Below are 13,081 nucleotides of genomic sequence, written 5' to 3' on the forward strand. Positions count from 1 at the left end.
CTACTAACTCTGAATGGTTAATTGAATTTTTTTTTTTAATGAGAAGTAGGATTTGTATCAGTTCAAAGCTGAGACTGTTTCTGGAAGAGAGAATGGAACAGAGATGTCATTGAGTGGCATAGGGAAGGATAGTTTTGAGAATAGGGCCTAAGATTTTAAAAATCAACTAGTGATATTGAGTGCTTAACCTGAGACGTTATAAAAGAGGCTTGATTCTCAGAAAAGGCAGAGAACCCACCCTGTGAAAATGACGCCTCTTTAGGTATATTGGATGGGGCACCGAAAAATGGATGCACTTAAAATTTCTCCACGCTTTTAAAAATCGTGGCCAGATCTGTTTATCATCTGAGTCTGGCTAAGAGGTTGTGACCTTTTATTTATTTTTTTTTTTTTTTGTCTGAGGACCTTGCCACTATTCGCCATACTTTATTACATAGAATATAGAATAGAATATCAGCGTTGGAAGGGACCTCAGGAGGTCATCTAGTCGAACCCCCTGCTCAAAGCAGGACCAATTCCCAACTAAATCATCCCAGCCAAGACTTTGTCAAGCCTGACCTTAAAAACCTCCAAGGAAGGAGATTCCATCACCTCCCTAGGTAACCCATTACAGTGCTTCACCACCCTCCTAGTGAAAAAGTTTTTCCTAATAGCCAACCTAAACCTCTCCCACTGCAACGTGAGACCATTACTCCTTTTTCTGTCATCTGGTACCACTGAGAATAGTCTAGATCCATCCTCTTTGGAATCCCCTTTCAGGTAGTTGAAAGCAGCTATCAAATCCCCCCTCATTCTTCTCTTCTGCAGACTAAACAATCCCAGTTCCCTCAGCCTCTCCTCATAAGTCATGTGTTCCAGCCCCCTTATCATTTTAGTTGCCCTCCGCTGGACTCTTTCCCATTTTTCCATATCCTTCTTGTAGTGTGGGGCCCAAAACTGGACACAGTACTCCAGATGAGGCCTCACCAATAACAAATAGAGGGGAATGATCACATGCCTCGATCTGCTGGCAGTGCCCCTACTTATACAGCCCAAAATGCCGTTAGTCTTCTTGGCAACAAGGGTACACTGTTGACTCATATCCAGCTTCTTGTCCACTGTAACCCCTAGGTCCTTTTCTGCAGAACTGCTGCCTAGCCATTCGGTCCCTAGTCTGTAGCAGTGCATGGGATTTTTCCATCCTAAGTGCAGGACTCTGCACTTGTCCTTGTTGAACCTCATCAGGTTTCTTTTGGCCCAATCCTCTAATTTGTCTAGGTCACTCTGGACCCTATCCCTACCCTCCAGTGTATCTACCACTCCTCCCAGTTTAGTGTCATCTGCAAACTTGCTGAGAGTGCAGTCCACACCATCCTACAGATCATTAATGAAGATATTGAACAAAACCGGCCCCAGGACCGATCCTTGGGGCACTCCGCTTGATACCGGTTGCCAACTAGACATGGAGCCATTGATCACTACCCGTTGATCCCAACGATCTAGCCAGCTTTCTATCCACCTTATAGTCCATTCATCCAGCCCATACTTCTTTAACTTGCTGGCAAGAATACTGTGGGAGACCGTATCAAAAGCTTTGCTAAAGTCAAGAAATAACACATCCACTGCTTTCCCCTCATCCACAGACCCAGTTATCTCCTCATAGAAGGCAATTAGGTTAGTCAGGCATTACTTGCCCTTGGTGAATCCATGCCACCTGTTCCTGATCACTTTCCTCCCCTCTAAGTGCTTCAGAATTGATTCCTTGAGGACCTGCTCCATGATTTTTCCAGGGACTGAGGTGAGGCTGACTGGCCTGTATAGTTCCCCGGATCCTCCTCCTTCTCTTTTTTAAAGATGGGCACTACATTAGCCTTTTTCCAGTCCTCCAGGACCTCCCCCGATCGCCATGAGTTTTCAAAGATAATAGCAAATGCTCTGCAATCACATCGGCCAACTCCTTTAGCACCCTCGGATGCAGCGCATCCAGCCCCATGGATTTGTGCTCATCCAGCTTTTCTAAATAGTCCCGAACCACTTCTTTCTCCTGAGAATTTCAAGTCTAAGGCAAAACATTTGACACCGGTACTTCAATTCTGTGAGAAACACCTTTTGGAGCTTCATGTTTAGCAATTCTGTTAGTTGCCTTTCTCTGTATATTTGGAAATACATGTGTATGTATTGAATCAGAAGTTTAATGGCTAATTGTAGGGCTGCCTGCTTCCAGCAGCAAACAATTTTTGAGTATTTATCCCAAGTTAATTTAGTTAAACTGCAAATAATATAGCTCTTATCTTTCCAGAACTGCCTAGAAATCTTGTGTAGCCATGGTGGACTAGAGGCTGAAAGGAAAGATAAGTGTGATCGAACGCTGCATGATGTTGCCACTGATGACTGCAAACATCTCCTGGAGAACTTGAGTGAGTTACAGTTTGCCAACAGCACTGCACTAAAATATTTAGCAGCCAGGGTCTTGTGGGACACAGAAGAAACATTTAATACAATGTTTGTTTAACCTTAATCGCACCCTGCTCACATTTTTCAACCACCAAGCCAGTTTATTTTTTAAAGAGTGCAGACATATTACTCAAAATTCTGCTACAATAAATGACAAAAACCGTCTTGTTGGAAGGTACTGGGTAATCTCTTGTTCTGATTTTTAGTAGTACCTTAAAATGTGTCCACTTTAAAAAATCAAATAAATTGTTCAGTTCTGGAAACAAATCTAATCCTTTGGAATTGGAAATTAATATTTAGTAGTTATTTTTCATCAGAATTTTTACCTTTCTTCCTTTCATTGTTCTTATCTTCCTCTTTTCAGACTCTTTGTTTAAACCTGATGGGGATTTTGCCCAAAATAACCTGTTTGTCATTGGATTTGGAGTAGAACTGGTTGATTTTTTTTTCCAGACTAAGGCTTGGTCTACACTAAACCCCCAAATCGAACTAAGGTACGCAACTTCAGCTACGTGAATAACGTAGCTGAAGTTCGAAGTACCTTAGTTCGAACTTACCTCGGTCTACACGCGGCAGGCAGGCTCCCCCGTCGACTCCGCGGTACTCCTCTCGTCTAGCTGGAGTACCGCAGTCGACGGCGAGCACTTCCTGGTTCGACTTATCGCGTCCAGACAAGACGCGATAAGTCGAACCCAGAACTTCGATTGCCAGCCGCCGAACTAGCGGCTGGGTGTAGACATACCCTAATTGTTTATTCACCAAAAAGTGCAGGGTTTTTTGCTGCAAAACTACTAGTGAATTTGATACAAATTTGCCAAATAGTTTTGGCTCAAAACCATTTTTTCATAATTTAGATGCCATTCAAAAATGGGAGGAGCGGGTGGTGCTGGTGCCCTGCTTACAACTTTTTGCCCAGTGGTTAGGGCTCTTAACTGGAATGTGGGAGACCCAGGTTCTAGTGTGGATCTCTCTCATTCTCTCCTGTTGTAACTGTTCCACTATGTATAAACAGAGTCATTGAAGCAGGGACTCGAACTTGGGTCTCCCATGTTGCAGGAGAATGCCTTAACTACCAGGATATAAAGTCATTCTCACTCTCTTTTCCCGGCCCAGTAGCTAGTCATTGTCATTATGGCTGACTGTGAATTGTCACTGGATGAGAGTGCCCAAAGCAATGGGCTAAATGTTACAGATGGCAGTGGTGGCACCATCCCCACCAGACATTTTGTGAATCTAGCCTTTTAAAAATCCCTGAAACAAAATGTTGCAGATTAAATTATATGTTTTCTTCTACCTGAAATGGATTTTTTTTCAAATCACTGACATTTTTTGCCATATTTATATCTGTTTGACCTCAATCAGATTTTTCCCCCAATAACCGATAGTGAACCAGCTCTGTGTTGGAACTATATTGGTTAATATCATCTAGGACCTGGCCATTGAACTATAAGAACAAAACTAAAACAGCATTGAAAGTCTTGTTACAGCAGAATTGCTCCCCAAACCAGCCAGCATCTCTCCTGTAGCTACACTTCCTCAGTATTTCAGGGTCATTTGGTGAAATGTATTGTTTTTCCAATGAAGTTGGGGGAGAGTGAGGCTTGCAATCCTAGAGTAACCTTTAATGGTGCATATAGCAGGGATGGCCAAACTTACTGGCCCTCTAAGCTGCATACAACAATCTTCAGAAGTTTGAGAGATGGGGTTTGGCGCTTCAGCCCTGTGGCAAGATGGTGGAACTAGGGGTTTCTTCCTTACAAGGGCCAGAGGTGGGGTCTCAGGGCTTCAGCCCTGCAAGGCACACTTGCTGGGGCAAGGGCCTTCAGCCCTGCTCCCGCTGAAACCCCAAGCCCCGGCGGGCGCCTCCTGCAGGGCTGAAGCCCCAAGATCCCTCTCCCTACTGGGCAGAAACTCCTAGCCCCACCATGCCACCAGAGGGCAGAAGCCCCAGCTACTCCAAACAATCTGATAGGCAGAGAATGGGGGTGTGGAGGGCTCTGAAAGCTGCAGTTTAACTGTAAGAGAGTCGCATGCGGCTCATAACTCATGGTTTGGCCACCTCCCCTATAGTATAAACAGATATTAATCTACAATCTATTGCTAGTATGGAATTTTGTCCCAGTTCTCAGAGTACAGCAACATCCAAAAATTATTCCTCTAATGTGTTACGCTGTGTATGTAACCCACCGCACACACTTTGTTCCTTTATTATTTTTTAACTTTTTTCCTCTGGTGACACTCTTAAAATGTTTACACACTTAAAAATAGACAACCCATTGAAATGTCTTTATTTTGCTATGAGAGAAAATGTCCACAAAGAGAAATCTGTTTCAAAATTTTTGCTTTCCAGACTCCCATTAAAAATGTTTGGCTTGGATATTTTCCCCTGTAACTGCAACTAAATAATTATTAGCTTTTTCTATAATGATAGTAAAATTGCATTGACATACATATGCATAACCACAAATGAAAGCTCCTCCCTGTTAGAAAATGAAATGTTAGAAACCACTAGCCATATGACTAAATCTGTAAGAATTTGGATCTGGAAAGAGGAAATGAAAGATTATTTAAGCTTGTCTTGTAGACCAATAGTGTATTATTGATACTTATAAAATGAAGATAGTGATGTTGAATGCTTTGTATAATAATCTGTAATTTAATAGTGGTTTTATGACTGTTTTGCATTGTGGTATGGTCCATGCTCTTTCTCCATATTCCCTAATGAATAATAGATGTTATAATACTTGTCTGTCTCCAAGGGCTATTGAGATGTAAAAGTACTTCATATTATTAATCTTATTTACAATAGCTCTTTTATTGTGTTTTTTGTGTGATTTTAACTATCTTAGGTTCTCTAATTTTTTTTTTTAATAGATGCTCTTAGAGTACCTTTAAGGATTTCAGTCAGTGAAATAGAACTAGCCTACTGTGGTACAGAGGATTGTGACACAGAAAACACAATATGTTCTTTAAATATCCGCAAACAGACATCATGGGATGATTTTTCAAAAGCAGTGAGTCAGGCGGTGACAAACCATTTCCAAGCAATCACCTCTGATGGGTGGAGGAGTCTAGAAGACCTGACATTTAATAATGCTGCAGAATCCAACATTGGCCTCAGTGCAAGCAGTATATTATCCATCAAAATAGGTATGAATCATCACTGTTGCTTGAAAGAAAAGCAAAACCTTTTTCCTGTTTGTGGGGTGCATGATATGTTGTTAATTCCTTAGTTAAGTATATTTAAAATTACTTGTGGCAGCTTCTGGGCTAGATCAGGTCATCATGCTTGCATTCATTACACAAAACACTCATTTGCATTAAGACACTTTTATGCCTTAAGTTTTACTTACCCAATAAAATAAAATTGGATGAAAATATTTGATGAGGTTTCTTGATATGCTGCTTTAAACCTTCGAGACTAAGGAAATTCCCTTTTGGGAAAGGAGGAGCCCATCCTAAAACGAAATGAAGCCAGCTCATTGGCATGTAAAATTAAAAAGGTCATAGAGGAGTTTTTAAACTACGTGTTGAGGAAAAGCTGACAGGTGTGGAGGAGCAGACAATTCTGACAGACGCATCCATTAGGGGAGGATTCATTAAAGGGGATACTCTATATCCTAGTAAAGAGGAGAGGATAGAAGCTGACAGATTAAAGGTAGGAACTAAAGAGAAACAGTCAAATGAAAGAGTCCCGTTCAATTACATCACATGGCAGACAACTAAATATTGACAAATTTTGTGAGTGCTTGTATGCAAATGCAAGAAGTCTAAATACTAAGATACTGAGTGCCTGGTATTAAATGAGAATATTGACATAATAGGTATCACAGAAACTTGTTGGAATGATGATGATCAATGGGGCACGGTAATTCCAGAGTACAAAATATATGGGAATGACAATAGGTCTCACTAGTGGAGAAATGGCATTATATGTGAAAGAAAGCATAGCGTCAAATAGCGTAAAAATCTAAATTAAACTTTACCATAAAATCTCTATGGATTCCATGCTTGAATAGTAAGATATAGCAGTAGGAATATACTACCAACCACCTGCCCAGGATGATGACAGTGATTGTGAAATGCTCCAGGAGATTAGAGAGGCTACAAAAACAGAAAACCAAATAATTATCGGGGATTTCAACTATCCCCTACTGACTGGGAACATGTCACCTCAAGATGGGATGCAGAGATGAAAATTTCTAGACACCATTAATGGCAGCTTCTTAGAACAGCTAGTCCTGGAACCCACAAGGGGAGAGGCAATTCTTGATATTGTCCTAAGTGGCACACAGGATCTGGTCCTAGAGGTGAAGATAGCTGAACCAATTGGTAATAGCAACCATAATGTAATTACCATATATACTCATTCATAACTTGAATATTTTTGGTAAAAAAGTGATGCATCAAAGAGCGGGGATCGGCTTATAAATGGGTCTACACCAAAATTTGATGATTTTAAATTCTATGGAATCATTTAATTGAATATCTAATACATTGTCATTTTGTTTACCTGGAGCGTCTGCAGGTATGGAGCCCCTCAGCTCCCTGTGGCCGCGGTTCGCCGTTCCCAGCCAATGGGAGCTGCGGGAAGTGGCGCCACTTCCCACAGCTCCCATTGGCTGGGAACGGCGAACCGCGGCCACAGGGAGCTGAGGGGCTCCATACCTGCAGACGCTCCAGGTAAACAAAATGTCCCGACCCACCAGCGGCTTACCCTGACGGGCTGGGAGCCAAAATTTTCCAACCCCTGAAATATAGGGTCGGCTTATGAAAGGGTCATACAGTTTTTGCTATTTTTACCTATCCCTTTTGGGGGGTCGGCTTATAAACGAACGAGTTAATGAATGAGTATATATGGTAAATTTAAAATCCTTGTAAGGGGAAAATACCAAAGAAACCCACCATAGTAACATTTAACTTCAAAAAGGGGAACTATGTAAAAATAAGAAGGGTAGTTAAACGGAAATTAAAAGGAACAGTTACAAGAGTGAAATGCCTGCAAGCTGTATGGCACCTTTTTAGAAAACACAATAATAAAGGCTCCAACGATATATATACCCCAAATATATTTTAAAAAAACCCAAAACAGTAAGAGGACCAGAAAAATGTCACCATGGTTAAACAACAGAGTACAAGAGGTAGTTAGAGACAAGACATCACTTAAAAATTGCAAGTCAAATCCTACTAAGGAAGATAGAAAAGAACATAGCCTCTGGCAGGTCATATGTGAAAGTATAACAAGGCAGGTCAAAAAAAATTGATGAGCAATTAGCAAAAGACACAAAAACCAGAAGCAAAAAAAAATTTTAAGTCCATCTGAACCAGGAAGCCTGCCAAACAATCAGTGTGTCCACTGGATGATCAAGGTGCTAAAAGAAGCATTCAAAGAAGATGATGGGCATTGCAGAGAAGCTAAATAAATTATTTGCATTGGTCTTCACTTCAGAGGACATGAGGGAGATTCCCACATCTGAGCCATTCTTTTTATGTGACAAATCAGAGGAGCTGATTAAGATGTTGATAAGAGGAGGTTTTGGAACAAATCGCTAAATTAAACAGCACTAAGTCACCAGAACCAGATGATGTTCACCTAAGATTTCTGAAGGAACTCAAATATGAAATTGCAAAACTGTGATATGTAACCTATTGCTTAAATCAGCCTCTGTACCAGATGACTGGCAGATAGCTAATATAACACCAATGTTTTTAAAACATTAAAGAGGCTATCCTGGCAATTACAGGCCAGTAAACGTGACTTCGGTACCGGACAAATTGGTTGAAACTATAATCAACAGAATTATCAGACATACAGATGAACACGATTTGTTGAGGAAGAGTCAACTTGGGGAAGTTTAGCTTTTCTAATGGGAAATCATGCCTCACCAACCGATTTAAATTCTTTGAGTGGGTCAATAAACATGGACAAGGATGATCCAGTGGATATAAAGTGTACTTGCACTTTCAGAAATTCTTTGACAAGGTTCCTCACCAAAGGCTCTTAAGCAAAGTAAGTAGTCATGGGATAAGAGGGAAGGTCCTCTCATGGATCAGTAACTGGTTAAAAGATGGAGTATGAATAAATGGTCAGTTTTCCAAATGGAGAGAAGTAAATAGTGGGGTCCTCCAAAGATCTGTATTGGGACCAGTGATGTTTATAAATGATCAGGAAAAAGAGGTAAACCATGAGATGGCAAAGTTTGCAGATGATACAAAATGACTCAAGATAGTTAAGTCCAAAGCTGACAGCAAAGAGTTACAAAGGGATATCACAAAACTGATGGCACTTGAAATTCAGTGTTGATAAATGCAAAGTAATGCACATTGGAAAACATAATCCCAACTCCACATATAAAATGATGGGATCTAAATTAGCTGTTACCACTCAAGAAGAATATCTTGGAGTCATCGTGGACAGTTCTCTGAAAACATCTTCTCAATGTGCAGTAGTCAAAAAAGCTAACAATGTTAGGAACCATTAGGAAAGGGATAGCTAATTAGGACAATAAATACCATAGTGCCACTGTATAAATCCATGGTACACCCACAACTTGAATAAAGCATGCAGGTCTGGTTGCCCTATCCAAAAAATGATATATTAAAATTAGAAAAGACACAGAGAAGGGCAACAAAAATGATTAGGGGCATGGAACAAATCCCATATAAGGAGAGATTTAAAAGACTGGGACTGTTTGGCTTGGAAAAGCGATGACTAAGGAGGTCTGTAAAATCATGAATAATGTGGAGAAAGTGAATAAAAAAGTCTAATTTACCCCTTCACACAACACAAGAACCAGGGGACTCCAGTTGAAATTAATAGGAAGCAAGTTTAAAACAAACATAAGGAAGTACTTCTTCACGCAACGCACAGTCAGCCTATGGAATTCATTGCCAGGAGATGTTGTGAAAGCCAAAAGTAGAATGGGGTTCAAAAGAGAATTAGATAAGTTCATGGAGGATAGGTCCATCTATGGCTATTAGCCAAGATGGTCAGGTATGCAACTCTGTGCTCTGGATGTCCCTAAACCTCTGACTGCCAGAAGCTGGGATTGACAACAGGGGATGGACCACTCAATAAATTCTGTTCTATTCATTTCCTCTGAAGCATCTGGCACTGCCGACTGTCAGAACACAGGATACTAGACTAGATGGACCATTGTTCTGACCCAGTATGGCCATTCTTATGTTCTTATGAACTGCCTTAAGATCCTATCCAATAAACCTTAGAACATGCCTACATGAAAGCATTCTTTAACTCTGGCTGTGTGGGTGGTTTAGTGGATTAAGGCACTTTTATATCTTCTCTGGGACCCAGGTTTCAAGTCTGACCTGAGATCCTAAGTCAATAAGAGTTCTGTTGTCTCAGTCTAGCCCTCAAAAAGAAGGGATCAGCATTACACCTTAAAAAAACAAAACCTCTTCTGTAAAATCCTGTGCTTGGGTTTTTGTAATGAATCCTGACTGATACTTACATGTATAGGCAAAAGAGAACTCCCATTTTATTTCAGTGAAAGCTCTACTTAGGAACTGATCAGGAAAATTAACAGATTGTTATTCCAGTATGATACTTCCAGTTTAGAGTAATCATGGAACAATACTGGGAAAACCATACTGCATGAATGTGTCTGGCCAATATATAAATAAAACTACTGTTTTCACTGTTGCCCATCTTTTCATAAACAGCCACTGCAACACAAAATTCAAGCATCTCTTAGGGCAAAAGTGTGCTTAAAATGCTGCCCTTCAGCTTTCAGAGCTTTTTACACAAGAAGTGAGTGCAAATCAGAATCGGTCACTTTGCACTGGTTTGAATGACTATACAAGGTATAGGGCAATGGAAAACCAGGCCCTTCATCTAAAATATATATTATGCTTTGAATCAAGCAAATTACCATGGTTTTATTCAATGTTTACTATTTAATATATTAAATGTAAAGGTCCATTACAAAGTGATATTTTAAACTATTGTTTTAATCTGCATACAACAGCAAATGTTCAAATGTTATCACCCATATATAAAATAATTAAATGTTTTTATACATGGAACTGATTTGTTTTTCAAAATAGCAGAACTGAATATATATGTACACATTCTGTGCCGGCGGATAGGTGTGCTGTGTGTGTGGAGGGGTGTATGCAGATATAGTATGTATATGTCTCCATTCTCTCTCTCTCTCTCTTTTTTTTTTTTTTTAAACAGGAAATGTTCCATGGTCAACAGGTCAGATTTTTCCACAGGCACCGTGGGATTTTTTGAAGAGGAATAAAACAGAACACATAACAGTGTTTTTGTTCGGTAAAGGCATTTGCAACTATTTTGTTTTTGAAAATTGAAAAATTCCATAGTAATAGAGATTATGAATCATTTGCTACCATTTTTTTCTTTAGTATTTCATACGACTTTCCTGCTTCCCATAAATTTGACATTCAGTTAGTAAAATAATTATCACTTAATTTGGTTAAAAGCAGATAGGTGGACCTAGAGCATTTAGAAACACATGATAGCACTTAGGAGCTATAAACTCCATAGGTACAGTTATTTTATAATATCTATATCACCCATAGTACCTTTTAACCTGTATTACAAGATACAGGTAATTCTTTTCATGATAAAAGAAGTTGATTAGCAACTCTGATTGAATATGTGATGTCCATATAGAGTCTTAGAGATTCTTCAAAGTCTCACTATAATGCTTGTTTGTTTATTGCACATTCTTATAAATCATGAGGATTGCAGGTATTAGATAATAATATATGTATTTTAAAGGTCCTCAAGAAGGCTGCTTAAACAGTGTGACTTACGCATCTATGATCCACCTTCAGATACTGCAGAACTACCTCCGGCTGGTAGGTACCAGACTAGCATCTGTCTGCTGGCTCTCATCTCCTTTAGGCATATGTGAAAACCCCTGCTTAACCCAGTCTGCAGTGCTTCTACCATCTCACCCTCCGTTTCTGTCTTTTGTCACCTTATTGATGGATCGATGATTGATTAATATTGATTATTGATTAATCTCTTAGACCTCAGTGGTCAATAAAGGTTCAGTCTTTAGTAGCATCAGGAATATTATAATCAGTATCATTAGAATAAGAGACCCTAGAAGCACATGAGACACAATTGCAATTTTTACCAATTTCCTTTATTAACAAATTCACTAAACCAATAAATAATCCCACAAACACTAAAATATAATAGCAGATAGAGAGAGTGCAAAGTCTTTAGCCCTATGGCTGGCATCTCTCTCATCTCCGACTGAGGGACCCTGGAATGTCAGTCATTGTCTTCCGCATTATCATCTTCATCATCATCAAAATTCCGAAAGTAAGCCTCTGAGCAAATACCTCCCATTGAAATCCTCCCCTGAGGCCACAATTCCCCTACACTGCAAGGAAGTAATCAAGAGTGGTTGGGATAAGACAAACATGGGCAAGCACGTTAACAGAAATTATCTTAGGTTCTGCGGGATCCAGGAACTGAAGGACATAAATCCACACCATGTAGAGGTCAAAGCATAGGGGTTTATTACACACAGCGCTGGCGGAGTGTCACCTGGCTTATTAGGCTCAGAGACACTGTCAATCAATTGATTACAATGAAATATATAGATTTTCCATGGGCGGGGGAAAGTGACGGGGTAGGCAGTTCCACACCCCAGGATAGGTTTTGCAGCAAGACAAGATAGCACATTAGCCAATGGTTAAAAGGTTACATAATGTCTCCGCCCATGGTCTCAAATTAGCAAGTTAACATTTAATTAATACTTTGATAAAATGTTATTAATATAAAATATATATGTTGAATTCTGATTTGGGGTCCATAGGAATGGAGTATCTCCTTTGATTGTCCGACAGGTACATGTCTAGGGGATAAAGCAAAGAAACAGTGAAAGCATATGAAAATAGAGATTGTCTCCTTTATGTCTTAAGGCAGGGCATTGGTCCCTTGGAAGGGAGGTGGAAGGATGCCATATCATTATAGTGACATGTGCCAATATTTCATAAACTCAAGGTTGGATCTGTGGGAAGACTGTTTTCCCTTCAGGAGAAACACAATAGGAACAGGGATTCTTTGTTCAATTTGAAACATTGGATGAAACATAATTATTCAGTTATTGCTTCAACATCTGGCATTTCTACTGACCAAGCAGATCTTAGCAAAGGCAATGTTATTTTGTTTACCTCAGCTTTCTCTTAGCTGATCACTATTAGCTAGGCCTCTGGTCTCCAGACCAAACTCTGGACTTTGGGTCTGAAAAAGAGCTGGCACAATCCATATACCAGGTTGTTATATAACATGCACATGGATTTTAACCCTTCAGGAACCAAAAGTCCCAATTACTGAGATACCAAAAGTTGACGCTGCCATAGTGTCCCTGGCTAAAGATATGGTTATCTCCTCAGAAGGGAAGTTCTAGCCTAAGGACTTCCCAGATAGAAAAATGGATGCCACTCTCAAAAAAAGACTGTGAGGCCTCCTCAGCTTCCTCAGGGCATCACTAGCAGCTTTTTTTTTTTTGAGAGCATCTCTCTACTGGGTGGAAAACTCAGAGCTCTCAAAGGTAGAGAGCACTCTCACTTTGGCTCTATTTTAAAAAAAATTACCTTGGAAGCAACGTTCATTGCTGACACCTCAATGGATGCAATTAGA

At 39.9% G+C, this 13,081-nt stretch overlaps 1 protein-coding gene across 1 annotated transcript in view; it reads left to right on the forward strand.

Annotated features, from left to right (window-relative positions):
* CTTNBP2 (cortactin binding protein 2) overlaps nucleotides 1-13,081 on the forward strand; it is a 191,928-nt gene that overhangs the window by 122,430 nt on the left and 56,417 nt on the right. Inside the window, 4 exon segments of the mRNA XM_026648734.2 lie at nucleotides 2,279-2,396; nucleotides 5,308-5,583; nucleotides 10,634-10,729; nucleotides 11,201-11,280. Of these exon segments, the coding sequence (XP_026504519.2) occupies nucleotides 2,279-2,396; nucleotides 5,308-5,583; nucleotides 10,634-10,729; nucleotides 11,201-11,280 (570 nt within the window).

Source organism: Terrapene carolina, unplaced genomic scaffold, assembly GCF_002925995.2.
Source record: "Terrapene carolina triunguis isolate 2854851 unplaced genomic scaffold, T_m_triunguis-2.0 Scaffold68, whole genome shotgun sequence".
In the NCBI taxonomy this organism is placed as follows: Eukaryota; Metazoa; Chordata; order Testudines; family Emydidae; genus Terrapene; species Terrapene triunguis.